At 37.4% G+C, this 24,379-nt stretch overlaps 1 protein-coding gene across 1 annotated transcript; it reads left to right on the top strand.

Moving 5' to 3' along the window:
• Positions 1-3,902: 3,902 nt before the first annotated feature.
• Positions 3,903-23,979, top strand: LOC138884996 (uncharacterized). Its single transcript, XM_070165877.1, has 5 exons — positions 3,903-4,453; positions 4,564-4,651; positions 4,755-4,823; positions 4,953-5,081; positions 23,857-23,979. Exons 1-5 carry the CDS (start codon positions 3,903-3,905, stop codon positions 23,977-23,979), a joined length of 960 nt encoding a protein of 319 aa, XP_070021978.1.
• The last annotated feature ends 400 nt before the right edge of the window (positions 23,980-24,379 follow it).

Here is a 24,379-nt window from a genome sequence, read left to right as displayed (position 1 = left end):
AAGCAGAATGATTTTCAAAAATTTCAAGCATTCAATTCAACTCCTTAGCCAACCTTTCTTCCAAAAATGTGAAAGCAGAATAATTGTTCGTTCATCAATTCAATTTTAGCCAAAGTTTCATTTTCAACGAGCTACCAAGTTCGTTTCTGAATTTCGAGAGTTTCAAAGCAGAGTTTCGTCCATATTTACTAGAACTAGATTCGTTCAAATAATTTCGGGAACATGTATGTTAAGGTCCTCCCTTCTTTCTTTTGGCATGGTCCAATTATACTGAAGAAACGAGTAAACGCACAGTTTCCATAAATTACTCTATTCATAGAAATAGTAGGGGTGTCTATATTCTTGATTCCCCATGAAAAATATTATTATCTTCTGTTCATGGGTCTGAGAATAATACACTGTTCAAAAAGTTTATCCGGAAGGAATATTGAGATTATTACGTATTTTTCATGTATTTCACTCATTTATACATGTGCATTGACCCATGACCAGATGACATTATATACGCATATGTATATTATATTTATATGGGATATGAGAAAAAGGTTACGGCGTTATATACGTACCACCACCTGATCAGCTGGCATATGATGATGATGTTGCCCATAGTGGCTGAAATATGACTTAGACGGTGTTATATACGCGTATATATGTACGTATATGTATATGGTATATGGGAAGAGGTTATGGCGTTATATACACACCACCACCTGATCAGCTAGTATATGTTGATGATGTGCCCACAGTGGCCGAGATGATATGATGGGATGCCCTCAATGGCTTGATGATAATATGTACACCCATATCTATGTATGACATGACATTTATACGCATGTGCATAACGTTATAAATGTTTTAGAATTTACAAAGTTACTCAGATTTAAAGACATGTTTCTATATTCCATGTTTCATCTATGTCTGTTATGTACTAATTTTTATGCCTTACATACTCAGTACATTTTTCGTACTAACGCCCTATTTCACGGGGCCTGCATTTCATGCCTGTAGGTTCAGGTATGCTAGCTGACGGTCCCCCTTCTTAGGATCCCTGATCAGTGAGAGTTAGCGTGCTCCTTTTGATCCGGAGCTACTTTTAATTTTAGTGCGATACGTTTGTATATATATATATATATATAGGTATGACGTGGCTCAGTCCCATCTTTGTACAGTTATGTTTCTATTAGAGGTCTGTGGATAGTATGTCTAGTTGGGTTGTATGTGGCCTTGTTAGCTTTCAGTTTTGGATGTATATTTGTCTATAGCAGCCTTGCCGGCTCGCCCACTGTATTCTTCCTGTATATGTACCTATGCCTTGAAGGCAGGTTTCTTTCTTGTATGTTATTATCGAAATTCAGCAAATGTTATTTAGATTCATATCTTAGACGCATGCTTAGGGGTGTTATACAGGTAGGTCTCAAGCACCCGTCGCGGCCCATCGGTTTGGGTCGTGACAAAAGTGGTATCAGAACAGTTCTGTCCTAGGGTTGTCTACAGACCGTGTTTAGTATAGTCTTGTTTATGGGTGTGTCATGCACCACACTTATAGACAGGAGGCTACATGACATATAAGATGTTATCCTCTCTTCTTATCTTAGATCGTGAAAAATGAGCATTCATGTTCCTAACGATGTGTTATGTTTTTAGCGATGCCTCCGAAGACTACAGCCACTAGCATGGGTCAGAAGGCTATGAAGGTATTAGAAAGAGAGATAAGTTATACTATGGATTCAGACCCATCGGATATTATGAGTTCTATTGAGGAGGATCCATCCGAGGATCCATATGACTCATCCGTTCGGGTTGTTTCGACCACTCCAACAGTAGATGGGGTGAGAGAAGTTCCGACCTCACCAAGGCCCTTAGTTTCACAACCCATTGAATAGGGTATGAGGGGAGTAGTGCATGGATTGGCTCAGTCGAGATTCCTTCAGGCTCAAAACTATGTCAAGGTATTTGAAAACACCAGCTCTTCTGAGGTTCCGGATAGTCCACAGTCTTGGGAGTCCGTCAATCAAGGTTCGTCGGTGTATGTTATGGGATACGCAGAGGAAGAAGATAGTAGTCGGGCCAAGAGGAGGAAGGTAACTGATAAGGATATGAAGATTTCGCTTCGAAGTGTGTCCGATCGAGGTTCTTATATAGGATGAGGCAAGGACCCTCTACTATAGACTTCCTCCAAGTTTCAATTTTTGGTTGATGAGTTCCGCCTCTTCTTGGAATATTACCAAGTCAGGGTTTTAAATGTGTTTGGTTGTTTTATAAGGATGTAGGGAGCCCCGTCCCGACTTGTATATATTATGGTTATGCCTACCTAGAGGTTTTGCAGATAGTATCATGTATATAGTTTTGGACATGATATGTCTACAGCTTAGTCGACCCCTATATATATAAACCTTTTTCTAAATTAGTTATGCGAGTTAAGTCTTAATATTGTTACTTATATATATATATATGGATGTCGTCGTAATGGCCTGTAATTGGTTTAATAATAAACAAGGATAAGATACGTGGTGTTCGGATGGGTAGGACTTGATATTATAATAGGTATGGATCGATTGGCCTTTTTTTATGCTAACATCAAGTGTGGATCAAAGATGGTTTGATTTTAGTTTCCAGGAGAGCCTATTTTGGAATGGAAAAGTAATACCGCATCACCAAAAAGTAAATTTATCTGCTATCTCAAGGCAAGAAAGATAATCAAAAAGGACTATATTTATCACTGAGTTCGGGTTTGGGATGTGAAAGTAGAGTTATTAACCATTTAGTTCTTTCCTGTAGTTAATGGGTTTGCCGATGTTTTTCTCGATGAGCTTCCGGGTCTTCCACCAAAGCGAGAAATTGAGTTTGCCATTGACCTACTACCAGATACTCACCCAATATCTATTCCTCCCTATAGAATGGCCCCCGCAGAGCTGAAAGAGTTAAAGGAACAACTATGGGACTTGTTTGAAAATGGTTTTATCAGACCTAGTACGTCACCATGGGGAACACCTGTTGTTTGTAATAAAGAAAGATGGTTCCTTGCAAATGTGTATTGATTATAGGAAAATAAATAAGGTGACGATCAAGAATAAGTACCCGCTCCCGAGAATTGATGATCTATTTGATCAGTTACAAGGTTCCAAGTGTTTTTCAAAGATAGACTTGAGGTCTAGGTACCATCAGGTAAGGGTTAAGTATGAAGATATTCCGAAGACTACATTCAGGACTAGATGTGGGCATATTATTTTGGATAAAGACATTCGAGTGGATACACAAGAGACTGAGGCAGTGAAGACTTTGCCTAGACCCACAACACCGATGAAGGTTCATAACTTCTTTTAGCAGGTTATTACAAGAAATTTGAAACGAAATTTTCTTCTCTTCTAAGCACATTCGACCAAAGTGGTATATGGTATCTTGCTTGATGTTCCGGAATAACATAAGGAAATCTATGGTGCAAGCAGGTTGAAGAAAGGTTGCGAATAAGTATAAATAGATATGTGTATGTCGCAAGCTAAAGTATGGTGAAGCGACAAGGTTCTAGGAAGACAGGAGGAAGGATAAGAAAAGATAAGTAAAAAGGTAACAAGAATGGATAAGTCCTTGGGAATAAGTTCATAAGAGAGCTGATGGTTTCTCTAAGTTATAGAAGGCTCAGTATAGCCTGAATGAACACAAATAAGTCTAAGACTAGTAACGTTTAGAATAGATGAAATGTTGCCCTAATAGTGGGATAAGGGCGAAATTGTGAGGGATAAAAGATGAAGTTTGGGCCTCCGAAGAGGGGAATTTCCTGAATTGTACAAGATTACGATAACCATGTAAGTTAACTCAGAACGGAACTAGGTTTCAATGGACCGACGCTTGTGAACGGAGTTTTCTAGGCCTTAAAGGATAGATTAACTTCAGCATCGGTTCTAATGCTTCCAGAGGGGACCGATGGTTACGTTATCTATTGTGATGCTTCAGGCGTTGGGCCTCGTTATGTGCTGATGCAGTATGGTAAGGTTGTGGCTTGTGCTTCTAGACAACTAAGAAAGCACGAGAATAACTACCCCACCCATGATTTAGAGTCAGCCGCGGTGATTCATGCACTAAAGATGTGGAGGCACCATTTGTATGGCATTTATGTTGATATCTATACGAATCATAAGAACCTCCAGTATATCTTTAAGCAAAAGGAATTGAATCTTCGTCAAAGGAGATGGTTGGAGATACTTAAAGTATATGACGTTGATATTTTATACCATCCAGGGAAGGCGAATGTAGTAGACGACACCCTCAGTCGTAGATCTATGGGTAGCTTGTCGTATTTACAGCCAGAAAAGAGGGAAATAGCCCATGAGGTTCATCAGCTAGCTAGTCTTGGAGTTTGGTTACTGGACTCAGGTGACATTGGGATTACTCTTCAGGATACGGCAACATCCTCATTAGTAATTGAAGTAAAGGAATGCCAGTACGAGGATCCTATGTTAGTTCATTATAGGGATACCACCCTTCAGAAGGAGAAGACACCGTTTGGAATTACACAAGATGGGGTCCTCGGATATCAAGGATGATTGTGTGTGCCTAATGTTGTAGGGCTACGTCGGCAGATTATGGCAGCAACTCACTATTTTCGTTATTCTATCCATCTAGAGCGACAAAGATGTATCATGACATCAGGGAAGTATATTGGTAGGACGAAATGAAAAGTGATATAGCAGAATTAGTAGGACAAAATGAAAAAGGATATAGCAGAATTTGTTGCTTAGTGTCCTAACTATCAGCAGGTTAAGATTGAGCATCAAAAACCTGGTGGGTTATTGCAGGCTATAGAGATTCCGACCTGGGAATGGGAAGTAATTAATAAGGATTTTACCGTGGGATTACTGCGCGCCTAACGTAAGTTCAATTCTATATGAGTGATTGTTGATAGGCTTACAAAGTCAGCCCATTTTCTGCTCATTAGGACTATCTATTCCACATAGGATTATGTCAGGCTTTATATTAAGAAGATAGCACAACTGCATGGTGTCCCTGAATCTATTATCTCGGATAAAGGAGCTCAATTTACAGCTAACTTCTGGAGGTCCTTCCAAAAAGGATTGGGGACTCAAGTAAGTCTTAGTACAACATTTCATCCCCAGATAGATGGACAGGCTAAGCATACTATTCAAACACAAACACTGGGGGATATGTTACGATTTTGTGTAATAGACTTCAAGGTAGCTGGGATGATCATCTGCCTCTTATTGAGTTCGCATATAATAATAATAATTACCATTCCAGTATTCAGATGGCTCCATACAAAGATCTTTATGGACGGAAGTGTAGGCTGCCTATAGGGTGGTTCGATGTTGGAGAATTTGAATTACATGGGCCAGACCTGGTTCAGCAGGCCATTGAAAAAGTAACGCTTATCTGGGATCGACTATTGACAACTCAGAGTCGTCAGAAGTCATATTCTGACATGCGGCGACGAGATTTAGAGTTTGGGGTTAATGACTGGGTATTCTTAAAGGTGTCACCTATGAATGGTGTGATGAGGTTTGGAAAGAAAGGAAAACTTAGCCCACGGTATATTGGGCCTTATAGGATCATTCGGAGAGTAGGCCAAGTAGCTTATGAGTTAGGTTTGCCCTCAAAATTGGAGTCTGTCCATCCGGCTTTTCACGTATCTATGTTACGGAAGTGCATTGGCAATCCTACACGAATGCTGCCCATAGATGATGTACAGATTATAGAAGACTTATCATACGATGAAATTCCGGTTTCCATTCTAGACCAACAAATCCGCAAGCTATGGAATAAGGAGGTGACCTCCGTGAAAGTACTTTGGAGGAACAACAATGACTTGGAAGGCCGAGGAAGACATGAAGTCTAGATATCCCTACTTATTTCCTTCCCCAGAGAAGGGTCCGACTGAGACGTCATAACCTCAAGGTGCATGTACGAATTCTTGTGCTAGCTATTGTTGTTGGTCATGTGGAGCACCCGTAGTTATTAATGATTATAGTCCTATATGGCATTAAATTACTGGGTTTCTACAAGAAGAGTTGGTAGTAGCGTTGTTACAAGGGCGACTCTACCAAGGTTATATAAATCTCGAAGAGTTAAACATTCGAGGACGAATGTTTCTAAGGAGGGAAGGATGTTACATCTCGCGTTTTCGTACGTTAAAATTTCATTTTCAGTTAACCGACGTAGACTCGGGGATGAGATCATCTTGGCGTTAACGTACTTACGTTATTTATAACAAGCAATAAATAAGTGTTATAAAGGATAACCCGGTACACGGATTAAAGAAAATAGGTTTCGTTGAAAGTGGCCAATTTGGAATAAAATACGGGTCGAGCGATAATACCTGATAATTATGAACTAGTACCATACAAGGTACCATATGACCACGGTAGTATAATATATAAAGTATATATGAAGTATTTTAAAAATAAATAAAATTTTAAGTAATTTATGGTAATTTTTAAATTATGTGGGTAATTGATTAATTACCAGGTAACGAAACATTACCCACTTAACTAATAAATGGATAAAAATTTACAAAATCACCACCCCCCCAAAAGACAAACGTGGCAGTCCCCCTTTTGTAACAACACGATCGGTCGTTTTGAGCTCTAGCGCGTTGTTTAGCAGGTTGAGTCCATGAGCAGCTTCACTTTAGGTATTATGACTTGAGCATACGGTCGGAATTGAATTCCGGAAAGTTCGGAGTTGATTTGGAAAAAAAATTCTCATTTCGGTAGCTTTAAGTTAAAAGAACTGACTAAGGTTGGATTTTTGAGTAAACGACCTCAGAATCGGGATTCGAAGGTTCCAGCAGGTTCGTATGATGATTTCGGACTTGGGCGTATGTCCAGATTGGGTTTCAAAAAACCCGAGAACATTTCGGCGCCTATTGTGGAAGTTAGCATTTTCGAAGAATCTCATAACTTTGGGATGAAGTGCATTTCAGCGTTATCAATGTCCATTTGGGATCCCGAGTCTGGGAATAGCTCTGTATGGTGATTCTAGTATTGGGAGTGCGATCGAAAGTGAATTCGGAGGTCTGTAGGTCCTTTAGCAGTCATTTGGCTAAAGATAGGAATTTGAAGGTTTTTGGGAAGTTTAACCGAGAGTTGACATATCGGGGTCGGATTCCGATTTTGGAAGTTAGAGTAGGTCTGTAACGTCAAATATGGCTTATGTGCGAAATTCGAGGTCAATCGGATATGATTTGATAGGTCTCAGCATCGAATGTTGAAGTTTGAAATTCTAAAGTTCATTAAGCATGGATTGGAGGTCGATTCATGATTTTAGCGTTGTTTGATATGATTTGAGGCCTCGAGCAAGTTTGTAATGTGTTTGGGACTGGTTGGTATGATTGGTCGGGGTCCCGGGGGCCTCGGGTGGATTCGGGGTGGTTAACGGATCGAATTAGAACTTGGAGGAAAAGCTGAAGTTGTTGGTTGCTGGTGTAACCGCACCTGCGAGACTTGGGCCGCAGGTGTGGAGCCATAGAAGCGGCCCTTGTGTCGCAGAAGCGGAAAATGGTTGGGCTTGGATGGGTCGCGGGTGCGACGAATCTTCCGCAGAAGCAAGACAGCAGAAGTGGCCCTGGCTCCGCAGAAGCGGACTTGAGCAAGTTGGCTGAGACCGCACCTGCGATAGAAATTTCCGCAGGTGCGGCTAGTGCACCGCAGGTGTGGAAAGGGCTGGAGGCAGTGTATTCTATTAAAATCAGGAGATGGCCATTTTCCTCCCATTTTCATTTGGTGTGGGCGATTTTAGAGAGCTTCAAGTGGGGTTTTTCATCATCAACGACAAGGTAAGCTAACCCCACCTATCTTGAGTTAAATATATTGATGATGTATGGATTTTAGCATGTAAATTGGTAGAAATTTGGGGGTTGAGAAAAACCTAGAAAATTCATATTCTTGGATTTTGACCACAATTTTGGGGATGAAACTAAGAGAAAATCATATATTTGAGTTCGTGAATTCATTGGTAAACTTTATCTTCAAAAAATTTCGGAATCCGGGCACGTGGGCCCGAGGGAAATTTTGTCAACTTTTCGATCGGGGTTAGGAATTGCTATAAATTGGATTGTAATGAGTAATTGAACATATATTAATGGAATTGCATAATTATTGGCTAGTTTTGGAGCATTGTGCATCGATTCGAGTCTTCAGAAGGGCGTGGAATGCTGGTTATGGATCTTCAGAGCGAGGTGATTCCCCTTTCTAACCTTGTAAGAGAGAATTGTCCCCATAGGTAAAATAATTGGTTATGTGCTTCTATTTGTAGGGGCCTACATATGCATGAGGTGACGAGAGTCCGTGCATAGCTACTATTATATGTAAGTCCGGGTAGTCTAGGACCCAAAAGCATGCTATACTTGGAATATATGTAATCTTGTTGGCAGTTAAATTGCTTAAATTCTATCGAATCGGTAAATGAATTTCAAAAAGGATTAAACTTCATTTTCTTAAATCGCCAAAAGAGAATTGGCTTTTACTTGGACAAACGTTCCCCGATAAATTCTTAATTGGTTGTTTGAGCATGTATTTCTATGTGTACCTGCGTCGCATGTATGATTCGCGAGCAGGGCGATTGTTTATTTAAATTTGACCGCATCACATGTATGATTCGCGAGCGGGGTAATATATGCATCTATGGTTCGCGTCGTTCGACCCTCAGTAGTGCACAATTTACATTTATGTTGGATCGAGCCGAACGACCTCGGCATGATATGTGCATGCTTGTATTGCTTGCCTGAGAATTTTAAATGTTGATAATTGCCCTTCCTGACCAGTGATAAATTGACAAAGATAATGAAAAGTAAATCCTTGGAAATACTTTATTAATTGGGAAGTTGTTTACCTGCTTTCCGGCTATATGAGTTAAATTTTGTTTTATGAAATCCATGAGTTCCTCACACTTTTACTATATTATCATTGGACCATTAGTAAGTGTCGAAGTTGACCTCTCGTCTCTACTTCTTCGAGATTAGACGGGGTACTCATTGGGTACACGTTGTTTTCGTACTCAGACTACACTTACTGTGCATTTTTGTTGCACGGGTTCATATGTGGCTAGTGGCTTAGTGGCATAGCGGCATGGTTGATATGGAAACATAGGTGAGCTGCATTTATTGAGACGATCCACAGCCGGCAGAGTCCCCATCAGAGTATTTTTCTGTATTTTTCATTTCTGTCCACTTTGTATTCCGGACAGTTATAGTATTTTATTCCATTCCCTAGTAAATGCCCATGCACTTATGACACCGGGTTCTGGGATGATTATGGGGTATCTTGTATTAACTTCTTAGCATTCATACTTGATTTGAAATGATTATCTTTTACTAGTAAAATTGAAGGAAATATCATAGTTTTCAAAATTATTAAAACGAGAATTTAATTAAGTATTTTGATTGGTTTACCTGACAGCGGTGTCCGGCCCCATCACAACCCGTAGTGGAATTTGGGTCGTGACACCTTTAGTCTAAGGTGACTCATTTTTCACCTTTACATGTGTCATAAATGTTTTAAAAGGCTAGTTTACAAGTCTTATGAAAGGAAGACTCTTGTGATTATTATCCAAACATTCTACTTTCGGTTTTTAAATCAACAACGTGAGAAAGCAGAATGATTTTCAAAAATTTCAGGCATTCAATTCAACTCCTTAGCCAACCTTTCGTCCAAAAACATGAAAGTAGAAAAAAATTTCGTTCATCAATTCAATTTTAGCCAACGTTTCAATTTCAAAAAGCTACCAAGTTCGTTTCTGAATTTCGAGAGTTTCAAAGCAGAGTTTCGTCCATATTTCGCAGAACCGGATTCTTTCAAATAATTCTGGGAATAGGTATGTTAAGTCCCTCCCTTATTTCTTTTCAAAAAGAAGGAGGTTTAACAAATACGACCCCGGTGGACTTTCGATAAGGCTCATCTTAAAGAATCATTATGTGGACAACATAATTGATTCGACTAGGTTTGACCATTATGCATGCACAATTTTGATCAGAGTAAGGTTACTATGGGGTTTTAGACTGGTGTCCTCAAGTGGACAACTTGAGGGGGAAAGGCACGGAACCGTCGACTACACCGCTGATCGACTGGTTTTACCACAAATAAGCTTTTTCAAATTTAAGGGTAATAAATAGGAAGAGTGCAACCACTCATCAAGCGTTGCTATAGGATTTGATACGCACGAGTGGAATATAATGTGGAGCATGATTTATGCAGCAATTAATAGCATGTAGTCAGGTATTTACACGTAGGAAAAAATAAATGCAGTATTTAAGTAATTGAAATACAGTTACTGAAAAGGAAAACAAAGAGACAGGTCAGTTTCATGAATAAAAGAAACATAAATGCTTAAAATAGGCAGTTAAATTCAAATAAGGGGAAAGGGTACGGGGTAAAATATGCTTGGACCGATTCACAAAAGAAAAGTTCGTTATGGTAAGAGCCTAAAGGTATCCCCAGCAGAGTCGCCATGCTGTCGCGCTCCCTTTTTTGTCCGGGTTTCGACATTCATGGGGGTAATAACTCGTTTTCTTTTGGGAATTGGGTATTTGAAGAGTCGCCACCTAATGGATTATGGTGTGTTAGGGCACCCAGAGCGATTAACTCTTGGATTGGTTTGCATTACCAGAGATTTAGGGTAAGGGATCAAAATAACCTTGAGGGGAAGGTGTTAGGCACCCCTCTCGGTCCACAACGGTGGGTCCCGGCCGAACTTATACTTATAAACTAGTCCATTAACAAATAAATAATTTTAAACACATAATTACAAATAAGAGCAGGTTTCGGACATTATATGACTCAAATAATGAGACAAAGGAAAGGCTTAAACAAATTGTATACACATGGAAAGTAAAGGGAATTTGAGAAGGAGGGGTCCTAGGTTGGTTAGCCTACAGGATCACCCCACCCAATGTCCGGTCAACATTACTGAATGAGGGGCTACACGTGACATTAGCGCGTAGTCATCATATCTATATCTACCCTTCCCACCCCTTAGCGGTTATTAAGCGAATGTTATTTAGCGATCTATATGCGTGCTGTTACCGGTCTCTTATTAATGCTCCTGGAGGAAATTAGGACCTCTACCTATACGCAGTTCTAGATAGACCCCTAAGATTTAAAGGACAAAATACTAAGGCGACAAGCAAGAACACATAGGACTTTAGCAAATAAAAGCAGGAAGGAGCAAATAAGAGGCTCAAGTTTACCTCCGCAGATAATGCATGTAAACAGCATGACTTAAACACAAACAAGGGCAGTATTATTAAACAGGATCCTAAGACATGATGTCTAGGTGAGTATCAAAACATAAGAGACATGCAGATTTATTTATTTTTTAACTTAGAAGCAGGGGCCTAATCAATTTGCCTACTGATTTTAAGCCTGTTAACCATTAAGCAGTAAACACAAAGAGGCAGTGTCCAATTTTATAAGAAATTTGATTACCTAAGGCTTGCCTAGGCGTGGGATAATGCACAATTATTGCCAGAACTATTAAAACAGGGTAGGAGATATTTTACCTAAAACATGTTGTTCTAAGTTTTACAAGATACAAATTATTACCAGTTTTACTTAAACAAGATAATTAGACGTGAGACTGTTTTATATCCTTTTTTCATGCATCAGTAGTTTAATTAGGTGTGACTGAGCGAGTATGAACAAGATCCTAAACACGGTATCTAATATGCACATATAAGGTTCAGAATGGTTTATATGCAGAATTCCTAAAGTAGGATTTCTAAATGCACAGCAGGTTACAGCATGATTTCAAAATATGCATAAGTAACAGTTTATTTTAATGTTGTCGTTTATCCTAGAAACAAGATTTCTAAGTGATAATAATGATGTCAAAATGAGATGTTGAAAACAATATACATGAAACCTAGGAGCATGGTATCTAATGCATGATATGTTTTGCATGTATTGGTCATAAACATGAATTCTAATGCACAAATATAAACCTAAAGCATGTTTTTTACCCTTTGGTAACTTGAATAGCTACCCTCCCTTTTTCACTAGACATCCCCAATATTATTTTACAATGAATATTACAAACCAACATTGAATAAATTACATTAATAGATAAAGAAAAATAAGGAGTTACACCATAGGGAGCCTGCAAGTAGGCCCAAATTTCCAAAACCTCAACTGCTCAAATTGTTTCATAGCCTTTCTCAATATCCGGGTGTGTCAGAGTTCCCTAAGGACCTCAATGGATCCCGGACAATGCTCACACCTAGATTTCACAACCATATTAAGTAAGTGAATTGTGGAAGGGCCATCTCTAATGCATCAGAGTTCAAAGGGATCTCATAGGGATCCCTAAGCAGTCACACATTAGAGGGGCAGAACTTAGGGAGCTAAGAATAGAGTGAGAGTGCTTGACATAGTTTTGAAAAAACATTTAAGTAGGAAAATAATTTGAAAAGAGACTTGAAAATAGTTTTGTAAAACAACATAGGAGGTACTCAATAAGACAGTTTTGAAAAGAGTAGGGCAATCAACAAACAACAGACCAACCTCAGAACCAAAACAGGTTCAGCATCATGCATAGAACAAAGAACCAAGGCAGGTTTAGTACCACAAGCCTTCACACAAGGGTAAATGGGAATTGGGGACAGGTAAAACACATAATGGTAAACGCATAGCAGGCAGAAGTCTTTGGAATTGGTACAGATATGCTCAAAAACACTGATTAGACATAGTCACAGAATCAGCAATGCTTAAGGGGTTCAGTATAGGATCAACATAATTTAAAATCAATCTCAGAATCATACAAGTTTAGGAGTGCAGACTACTTTACAAGGAGATTCATACCAGAAACTAGATAGAGCAAGATCACATGGAAATAGACTACATAGAGGGGGTAACATGTTCATACAGACCCTAAGGAAGGGGAGTACATAACATGCTAATAATGTAAACATACCAACTACATGTTTCACAGCAAAACCATAAGTGAAAGCAGACTAGAAACAGGATGAATTGAAGTAATAAAAGGACAATATTATTTTTGGAACTTGAATTGAAATCAGAATATACCAGTAAAGAAGGTAGTAAACGCAAAGTGAGGAGAAAGAGAGTAAAGTAATCAGCCTTGGCTTGCAGCCAGCTAACTTAGAACAATATCAACTAACCAGAGAAAAGAGAGCATAAGAGAGGTTTTGTGTGAGAGAGAGTTTTTGAACCAATGTGTTCGTGTCTTTGTGCTAATGAAAGAGCAAGGTACTTATAGTTTGAAAACAGGTAGAAAATAAAGCAAGAATCATAGTTCAGTAGTAATTATGAAACTATGTACTAATTAGAATCAAATTAGAATAAGTACTTCCTTTAATTAAGGAGTTAAATTTAAACAGTAACAGGCAAATACTAAATAAGGAAGGAAATTACATAAGGATGAATATAACAAATAAGGAAATATTTTCAACATAATACAAGTACACAACATGTAATAGAGACTAGGTTCAGCAGATTCTAATCAAGGTAAATACTTAAGAATCAGTTGACAGCATGCTCGACCATATATAAAGGTAAGAAAATATCTTAAAGGTTAAAATCACTACAGAATATCACAAGAAATCAGTGAAGGATCAGTCACAGAGATTCAAAGATTCAAAAATAGCAAATAGTACTGATTTAGGAGAAATTAACACAAAATTTATGAGAACAAGCGGAATAAACACATAATAGGCAAGAATTAGAAACCCTAATAAGCCAAATAGGGTAAAATCACACAAAAGTAGGGATTCACGTAGAGCATAGCATGAATTAATAGAATAAACATGACATAGGCGGAGGAAGTAAAAGTCAGAGACAGTGATGAACAAAATAGGGTAAAACCACAAAGAATCATAAGGCTCATGAGAAACAAGTACATATACAGATTAAGCGAACATATTATCACAAAACAAACTCAGAATCCAGGATTAAAACCAAGAAACTTAGATTTTTCAACATAATAACTCAGATAAAAAGAGAAAACTCAAATAAACATTTAAACATAGTGAAAATCATAGATTAATAATAAAATCAGAAGGAAAAGCCATTTTGAAAAGGGGTTAAGAAACCCTGGTTTGAAGATGAAGAGTCGTTTTAGAAAAATCAGAAAATCTTTAAAGAAAACAGCAAAATAACTCGGAATATACCCAGATCTATTACAGATCTAAGAAATCAAGAGCTAATAATTAGGGTTTCATATAGATAACCCAAAGACAAAGAGAATCGGCCTAGAAACCACAGGTTTTAGACGGAGATGGCAGGATCTTACTCGGACAGACCAAGATTGGCCTGGGAATGACATGAAAAACATGGGGGTGAGTTGAACCGCCTCTAGTTCCTTTGAGGACCTCAAGGCAGTAGTAACCCGGCATAGGAAGGAGCCATGGGGGATGGGATGGTGGTAAGACCACCATAGTAACCAGCAAGTCGACGGCTGGTGAGAGCTTTAGGTTTTAGCAGAGAGAATTTGAGAGGTGAGGGGAAAGTGTAACAGCAGAGTGAAAGAGAGAAATGAAGGGGAAGGGGAGTAGTCTCTAGGGTTAATTAAAGAAAGGGGAGATCTAGACCGTTGATTAAAATTGATCAACGGTCCAGATTAGACAAGGGATAGGGTCGGGTAGGATAAGGTATTGGACCTGGGGTATTTGGGTCGTTTTAATTGGGTTGGGGTCTGATTTAATTAGGCTATAATTGAAATAAAAGTGGCTATTTGTTAAATACCCAATGTAAATTAATTAAAACAATTTACAAAAATAGTTGTTAGTTATAAAAATGAATTTCATGATTAGAAAATAATTTTAAAATTTTTATTTAGTATTTAAAAAATACACATGATTAATTTCTGGATGAAAATAGTACAAAATCATATGATTGAGCTATAATTGCAAAGTTATTGCAATTATAGCCAAAAGGTACCAACTTGGCTAATTATGAGGTAAATTTATAATTATTTCTTGGAAATAAAATGCTGGATAAATTAATAAAAATATAGGAAAATTGTGGAAAAATATCAATTGCTAATCAATGCATGATTTTGAAGATATATATGCAATTGGAAATATTTTTTGGGAAAAATCGGGTATCAATATTCCTCATATTTTCAAAACCTAAAACACAAGAGGCGATTTTTCAAAGACCATTTCTTTCCCAAAATATTGATAAGCAATTCTAAACTAGTTTCTTTCAACCTTTCACTTCATTTTACAAGATTTCAACTTAAAATCTAAGGTTTTCATGGTGGAATTGGGGACTTTTGGGTAGAAATTAGGGATTTGCTAAATTGGGGATTTAGACCTCAAATTGAGGTCGGATTTCAAAACTTACATATTCGGGCTCGGGGGTGAATAGATAATCAGATTTTGATTCAAATTTTGGGTTTGGACCAAGCGGGCCCGGTTGTTGACTTTTTTTTACTTTTTCAATGATAACCTAAATTGAATTCTTATTGATCGTGGGTGATTCCTAAGACTTGTTTTGAAATGCTTGGTTGGTAATTTGCTAGATATTGTTAGTTCGGAGGCGTGTTTGAAAGGCAAAGCTGTGATTGAGCTTTGAGTGGCCTTTGGAGCGAAGTAAGTGTTGTGTCTAACCTTGACTTGAGGGAATTAGGAACCCTCAGACTTTGTGTTATGTGAATTCCATGTGAGCGGCGTATATGCAAGGTGACGAGTGCTTATGCTCCGCCGAATTATCTGTTTTCCCTGATTTATCGCTTTTCCTTAATTATTTCCCTGCCTATCTTAATTGTTATGTGCTCTAAATGCTTTCTACGCTTAACTACTACCTGTTAATCAGTATCTTCTCCTGTCAATTGTGTTTGCTCTCTTCATAGTTTCATGATTACCAGCTATTTTCTTTAATTGACTTACTTGTACCTTCAAATAGTAAATTTGCTAGATTGATCTCGCTGTGTAGTACTAATTGTATAGATTCTATAGCGAATAAGGTTTCCTTTTCTTGGTTCAGTTTGATATTTATTTATCGTAAAGGCCTTGTAATTTAGATTGTTGATTTGATTGTTTACATTGAGTGTTTGGTACTAATATGGTGCGATCGGTCTGTATGTCGCAATAGGTGTAAGAAGGGAGGATTGATATGGTGGAATAAGGGTGAATATATTTATATGGTGGGATCGAGTTGCACGCCACAACAGGTGGAATAAGGGTAGATTGATATGGTGAAATAAGAGTGAATTATGATATTGATATTAATATATGGTGGGATCAGGTTGCGCGCCACAACAAACACATATTATTTACTGTTATTGATAATGTCACGGAGAAATAAGGGATGACTATATGTTGTCTGGTGGGATCGAGTTGCGCCCGCAACAACCTATATGTTTTCATTTCCTGAGTTGCGTTGTTTTTAGACGACACTGGTGTATTTTCAAGGCTGTGGTTATCAATTTCTGTTGGTTGTTTAAATTCTGTTCAGTATTTCTATTATTCTGTCATTATTATATACTGCGTACAGGTTATAGTGTAGGTGACCTACCTTAGCCTCATCACTCCTTCGTCGAGGTTAGGCTCAACACTTAGCAGTACATAGGGTCGGTTGTACTAGTACTACACTCTACACACTGTGCAGATTTTGGATTCGGTCCCAGCGGCGGTTATTAGCGTGCTCGGATTGGACACTGTTGGAGACTTGAGGTACGGTTGTTCAGCGCCCGCAGCTCCTGGAGTCCCCATCCCCTTTTCTTTCTAGTTGTATAACTTCATTCTGACAGCTACTTATTTCAAACCTTTATGTGTAATACTTTAGAAGCATGTGCACTTGTGACACCAGGTTCAGGGAATTTCATAGACGTTTGGCAGTTTTATCTTCCGCATTATTATTTCAGTTATTCCAGTTATCTTTCATTATTTAATTCAACTGTTAAAAACAGATGAATTATTCTAATGTTGACTTGCCTAGCAAGTGAAATATTAGGCGCCATCATGGTTCCGACTGTGAGAATTTCGGGTCGTGACACAACTTGAGGCTCCAATTTATATAGAAAGTTAAGGAGAATTTGGGATGGATTTTAACAAGATCTAAAAGAGAATTTCTACTGAATCTAAACTTTATTGCATATTTATATTCAAACTAAACACATAAAATCTCTATCTCTAAGAATGGTACATCAACATACAAATTAAAAATAAATTTCGTACGAATTTAATATAAATTTAAATATTTACAACAACATACATAGTAAAAATATATTTCATACAATTAATTATATATTATACAACTTATCTACAACTTTCATACATTATTTCTATCCGGTTAAATACAACTACAATATAATACAACTTAAATATAATTTTATACAATATGTCTTTTGTATATATTTTGTATCTGATTTGTACATATTTTGTCTGTGGTATGTGTTTCTTCCTCTCTAAAATTCCAATTAAAAGTTACTCTCTTAATACAATTTTGATACATATCAATAACTTTATGTAAAAAGATGGTATTGATATTTTAAATAAAATTTATATAACGATTCATACATTATACAATTATTTTTCAACTTTCATACAACATTCAAATAAAAATATATATATATATATATTTAAATAAAAAAAATATAAAACTATAACAGAATACAATTTACATACAATTATACTACAACTTTACTACAATTTCGTAAGTATATTGTATGTCATGTGTTCTTCTTCTTCTTCTTCTTCGAGTTTCAATCTGAAATTCAGCCAAAATCAAGTCGAATATTAACAAAAACACCCTCAAAATTGAGATATAAACTCCAAACAATATTCTCAATTGTTTGCAACAACACCCAATCCAAACAAATAATGATTTTTGAAAACTCAAATTCGATCTCAAAGCTTCAAAGCTTTTTAATGGTTGTCAATAGTGGAGAGTCAAATACCTTCAAAATTTATTGATTGACAATTTCAATTTGAACACAAATTGTGCAACATGAAAGGAAATTGCTACGTTAAAATAATTGAAATCCATTGATAAAAACTCTATACAACAAGAAAACATAAAAAATAGAAAACATCAAATGAAGAAAAAATGGGGAAAAAACAGAGAAGGGGAGTACAGAAAAGGAGAGTACAGAGAAGGAGAGAGAGGGGGGGAGTGGGCACGTGTAAAGGGATAAGGAAATAACTGATATTTCTTATTCAATTCCTAATATAAATGGATACTCATTTAAAACTTATTTGTATATAATTGATAAATTGTATATGACTATGTAATTAAATTAAAATTTGAATAAAGAAGATAATAAGGTTTTAGGAAGGTAAAAATCCCTAAATATAATGTCGTGAAGTGCATTTTCACACTAATCAAGTGAAATAAGGGGTTGGATTGTCATACGCATTCTTGATTACTTGACCAGAGTTATATATGTTCGTTTTGGATTCAACAATATGGATATTCACTAGAATCCAAGATGAGCCAAGTAGTAACACAGTCTTAAATACGAGTACGTGACATATCAAATTAAAAAGATGTCACAACAATCTGCTAACACCGGAATGGAAATGGGCCCAGATAATTTTGGGCTTCATCAAATCATCAGAGATAGGCTTTGCCACGGACACTGCCGGAACGGGGCAAGTTCGAAGAGTCACCGGTTCATAAGGCCCGGAGATTATTTGAAGTAATTTGACCCAAATGGACCAAAGCCCAACAGCCATGGCTAAGACTAGTGAAATAGCATGGTCTAGCCAGTTTTCGGACTGGTAATTGAAAAATAGTCTGCGTTTGCAATGTTATTGAAAAATAGCCACTATTTTGCTGCAACACGGAAAGTTCCAGTATAATATACTGAATATTGGTACACCTGTGTATGAAATCTGGACTGCAGCACACCGAAAGTTCTAGCATAATATACTGAAGATTGGAGCACCTGTGTATGAACTTCCAGCATATTATGTTGGAAGTTCACATGTGAAAAATCCGAACTCCATTATATTATGCTGGAATATTTTTCGGATTTTGAACAGTGTTTTCGTTCAGATTTATCTTTACATAATAGTGACTAAATTTCAATTACTTTTGAAACTGTGGCTATTTTTCAATCATTTCACCCCTAAGACTAATAGGGCGGTGTAACGACCCGGCCGGTCATTTCATGAGTTACCGCTTTGTTTCCCCCATTTCTGCTTCTTTATGTTTTGTTCAGCTGTATTATGTGGTATCGGGTTGGTTGGTTCGGGTTCGGAGTGGTTTTGGAGAAGTTTGAGACACTTAGTCTCTTTTGAGTAAGCTTAAGTTGGAAAAGTCAACCGAATGTTGACTTATATGAAAAAGGTCTCGGATTTGAATTTCGATGGTTCAGATAGCTTTGTTAGGTAATTTGTGACTTAGGAGCATGATCGGATTATATTTTGGAGATTTGTGGTAGATTTAGGCTTGAATTGACGAAAGTGAAATTTTGGCGTTTTTCGGTTGGTAGTGAAAATTTTGATATCGGGATCGGAATGGAATTTCGGAAGTTGTAGTAGGTCCGTTGTGTCATTTCTGATGTGTGTGCAAAATTTCAGGTCATTCGGACGAGGTTTGATGGACTTTTTAATCGAATGCGGAATTCGGAAATTTTGGAATCCATAGGCTTGAATTCGATGTTGTTTTGATGATTCGATGTTGTTTTAAGTGTTTCGAAGATTGGTACAAGTTTGAATAGTAGTATATGACTTGTTCGTATTTTTGGTTGAGGTCCCGGGGGCCTCGGGATAATTTCGGATGGTTATCGAAAAGTTGGAAGTTAGAATTTGCAGCTGAAGCTGCTGAGTTACTATCATAACCGCACCTGCGGATTGGGGACCGCAGGTGCGAAATCGCAGAAGCATTGGGTCAACCGCAGATGCGTCCATTGTCGCCCCCCCTTTTTTCCTCCAAGGAAAAAGTCCATGTTTCGACATTCATGAGGGTAATAACTCATTTTCTTTTGGGATTTGGGTATTTGAAGAGTCTCCACCTAACGGATTATGGTGCGTTAGGCACCTAGAGCGATTAACTCTTAGACTAGTTTGCATTACGAGAGATTTAAGGTAAGGGCCTGAAATAACCTTGAGGGGAAGGTGTTAGGCACCCCTCTCGGTCCACAATGGTGGGTGTCGGTCGAACATTGAACTTATACTTACGAATTATTCCTTTAACAAATAAGTAGTTGAAAACACATAATTGCAAATAAAAGCACGTTGGACATGGTATGACACAGAATTTGAACAAGTTGCATATAAAAAGTAAAGTTTAAACATCGGGAATTGGGAAAAAGGGGTCCTAGGTCGGTTAGTCTACAAGATCACCCCACACAATGCCCGGTAAACACTCCTCAATGAGGGGCTACACGTGACATTAGCGTATAGTCATCATATCCTTACTACCCAATTCCCCCTTAGTCATAACCTAAAGCATTCTAATAACCTTAAAAGTGTCCTATGCGTGCACTACCCGTCCCTTCTCGTGGCCCGGGAGGTATTTTAGGACCTCTGCTTTTGGACAGTTCTAGTCCTTCCTATGGTTTTAAAGGATAAAAGTCTAGGCGTCAAAGGACTGCATTTAAAGGGAACAAGTTATAGGCCCACAATTACCTCTACAAATATAACAAGTAAATGCGCGTCTTCAAACAACAGTCAAGTATTTAAGAGAAGATCCTAGAACATGATATCTAGGTGAGCGGGAATTATACAGTAGTGAATTAGGACAAAGTGTCAAAATCCTATTTAGCTTGCCTACTGACTTAACCTTTTAAATCTGGACAGTTTTAAATAACCAAAGAACAGTTTCAGAGTTGCAGAATTTAAATCATCCTATAGGCTTGCCTAAACGCAGAATAGTGATGTCTTAAGAGCATGATATCTACATTGATGCAGTAAGACAGCGAACAGTTTTAAACGGATACTTGAGATCCTATAGACATGTTTTCTGGCAGTAGTAAATTAAGCAGTGTTTGAAAACTCATTAGAGAAGCGGACAATTGTTTAAACCAGTTCAAAGGAACTAACATGGATTAAACTGATTTGTTTAATTAAATTAATTTTAAGTTCTATAGGTAAAATTTCTTATTTTAATTCCTATAGGCATGGTATCTAATTGTTAAGAGCTGATATTGGAATGTATAGGCACGATTTCTAGTGAAACAAATGGAAATACATGTTGTAATAGAAACTGAACTTAATCACTTTACACTCTATAGGCATGATATCTAGTTATAAAGCCATTTAGATCCTATAGGCATGATTTCTAATTATAAAGCCATTTAGATCCTATAGGCATGATTTCTAATTAGAAAGCCATTTAAATCCTATAGACATGATTTCTAATATTGTGAAAGTAAAGCAAACACAACAAGTGCATTAACACAATCTTATAGGCATGGTATCTACCCGAATCACCCAACAGATATAACTACCCACCCCTTTTTTACTAATCCCCAATGTTGTTTACAAATAATTATCACAGACCAGTGGAATAAATTACATAAACAAATAAAGAAGAAGAAAAAGAAGTTAACTATAGGGATCCTGAAGCAGGCCCAAATGACTTCCCAAGCCTCCAATAGCCTCAAATACCAAAGTTCCATAAACAATATCATGTCTAGGTGTGTCAAAGTTCCCTAAGGACCTTGAGGATCCCGGGCAATGCTCACACCTAGATCTTTTCTCAACAATAACTGATTTAAGTGCAGTGTGGAAGGGCCAGTTCTGACATGCCAGAGTTCAGAGAGATCTTAAGGATCTCAAGGCAGTACACATGCTAGAGGGGCAGAACCTAATACTCTAGGAGTAATATGGGAGTGCATAATGACTTTGAAAGAGTTTGGTAGACAGAGAAAGAAGGTCTTAGTAGCAGAAAGAACTTTTATGAAAGCCAGAACAGAGTTAAGAGTAGGAATAGTTTAAGAAGACATTTAAAATAGTCAAAAAGCAGGTTAGAGAACAAACAGCTTCAGAACAGATCTCACACAAGGGAAAGAGGTAGGGGGAACACCTAGCATACACCTTAGTGATGGCAATCAAATACATAGATGGTAGTTACAAAGTTAAGTTGAGAACACATAGGTTTAAGATACAAACAGAATTATATTAGAACAAATTGTACCAGATAAACATTTCATGAAAACATTCAAGATTTTAGAACAAGCAGGGTTTGGTCATGCTAAACAGTATGAAACCATAAGCTTAAAACATACTTTGTGATACAGTAATCATGTTGATTGTATACTAAGTAGAATAGCTCATAAAACTGGAAATCAAGATTGATAAATTGCAGGAACAAAGTAAACACATAGCTTGGAATGTGAATTGAATCAGAACATACCAGTTAAGGAGAGTATGAAGAATACAGAGTGAAGATAATGCCAGTAGTCAGCCTTGGCTTACAGCCGGCTGAACTAATAGGAATTGCAAGGAACAGAAGAGAGTAGAGAGTTTTTTGAGAGTATAATAATGTAGATGAACTAGAGTTCCTTTGTTATTGATGTTGTCCAAAACTTAAAAGAAGAGTAGGTTTATATAGGAATCAAAACTTAACAAACAAGGTAATTGTCACACCTCCTTTTTGCGCGCCCGGCCCCGAAGGGTAAAAATGCGCGGGTGGAGTTTTTCCAATTTAAGTGACAATATTCGAAATGGGATTATTTAGTTAATTCAGAGTCGCCACTTGGGAAAGGTTTGGCTTTTGGTGTCCCAAGTCACCGGTTTATCTTGAATCCCAAATCGAGGAAATTTTCGACTTTTCCAAATGAAGTCTGCGAACCAGAAATTCTAAGTAAGGAATTCTGTTGACCCGAGGGAAGGTGTTAGGCACCCTCGAATCCCGTGGTTCTAGCACGGTCGCTTAAATTGTTATAATGGCTAGATATCTAATTTAAATATATGTTATGATTTACGTGCTTTTCTTAAGTTTAAACCGCTTTTATTATTATCATTTATTTTTATAGAATTGCAACGTCATGAAAATGCATCTCGAACTACGTCACAATCAATGCACCCGTGGTCGTCGACACATTCTGACTCCGTTGAGATTTGGATTTGGGTCACATCAATGCGCACCCGAATTTAAGAATATAATTTACTTAAACCGTGCCTAAAGAGTCTAACGCGTTATTATATGGTGGAAAAGCCATGAGATTCACTAAACGGCCTAGCCTGAATTCTAAATATTATGATTATTTATTGAGGGCCCCGCAATTTGCATTTTTATTTGGCGAGGCTCGTCTCTATTTTAGAAAGGATATCCTAAAGTGGCTACATTTCTAATGCATTTGTCCCTAAAACTAAAAGAAAAGGGACATGCTAATTTAACTATATGCTTTTGCCTAATCCGGATTCTTATCAATTTCTGATTAATTATTTACAAAGTGGAGGGATGTCATAACTTGTGAAACATACTTTAATTGGACAAAGAAATTACATTCGAGATTGACCCAATGTTATACTTGCGTCCAAACGTTTCTTGAATTGAATTTAACTAGACTTATTGAGGCTGAATTTAAGGGAATTAACTACTATGTCTCATTACTTGCGGGGATTCGAACGCGCTTCTATATGCTGCCTAGCGGGTTATGATAAAGGAAAACTAAAAATAAACGAGGAACATTTGTGTAAGGTGGAAATATTCTATTCTATGCATGTCATTAGTTAAACGGGAATCCAGTCAAAAAATCTATACCAATTCTCCATGCCTTCTATATACTGTACCATTACATCTTGTACTGGCAAACAACTATAAACTAAGATGCAAGAGGCTAAAACTTGATTAAGTATTATCTAACTAATCTTTCATTACTGAATCACACTAATCAATTTATACAACAGAAGTCAATATACCACAAGCATTACAAAACAGACATCTAAATTTTCTTCAAGAACTCCTTTCATTTCATGCTTTTGAACTGTTACAGCTAACACCAAAGTGGGATTTGAAATGTGTACCTGGAAACACTGAAAATGCGAAGGAGAAGAGGAAGAAGATGGGGAAATCAGCAGCAGCAGGAAACAGAATTAACAGTAGCAGCAGGACATAGAATAGTAGCGGCAACAGGGACAGAATAGCAGCAGCAACAAACACACGAAATAATTGAAGTGGGATCAAGACCTCAACTGGGAATACTCAACTAGACCAAGTCTTCAAGTAAAACGACAACAATCAAGCAGACTCAGCTGGGATTTGGAAGAAATCAATGTTGCACAAACAGGTCAAGACTAGTGAAATCAAGACAGCAATCAGAAGATGTAATTTCTGATCCTGCCTGTCTGTGTCATCAAAGAGAATTCTTTTCCAGTTTTCTGTTATCCTCACTTTAATTCTCAAAATGTTCTCCCCTCAAATCACTTTGTTCTTGTCAATGTTTGTTTCTATGTGTGTGTGTGTATATCTCTCAATGTGTATCACCCTCTCTTTCTTTCAAATTATTCCTCACTGTT

Source organism: Nicotiana sylvestris, chromosome 2 (assembly GCF_000393655.2).
Source record: "Nicotiana sylvestris chromosome 2, ASM39365v2, whole genome shotgun sequence".
NCBI classification, from domain to species: Eukaryota; Viridiplantae; Streptophyta; class Magnoliopsida; order Solanales; family Solanaceae; genus Nicotiana; species Nicotiana sylvestris.
This window is presented reverse-complemented; position numbering and strand designations above follow the sequence as displayed.

Bases quoted from the DNA above. Each gene is read 5' to 3' on its own strand.
- LOC138884996 (XM_070165877.1), top strand. From the start codon at position 3,903: ATGCTTCCAGAGGGGACCGATGGTTACGTTATCTATTGTGATGCTTCA. The intron at 4,454-4,563 runs GTTAGTTCATTA...CTAATGTTGTAG, and splicing joins TGCCAGTACGAGGATCCTAT to GGCTACGTCGGCAGATTATG. The intron at 5,082-23,856 runs GTAAGTCTTAGT...GAACTGTTACAG, and splicing joins AAAAAGGATTGGGGACTCAA to CTAACACCAAAGTGGGATTT.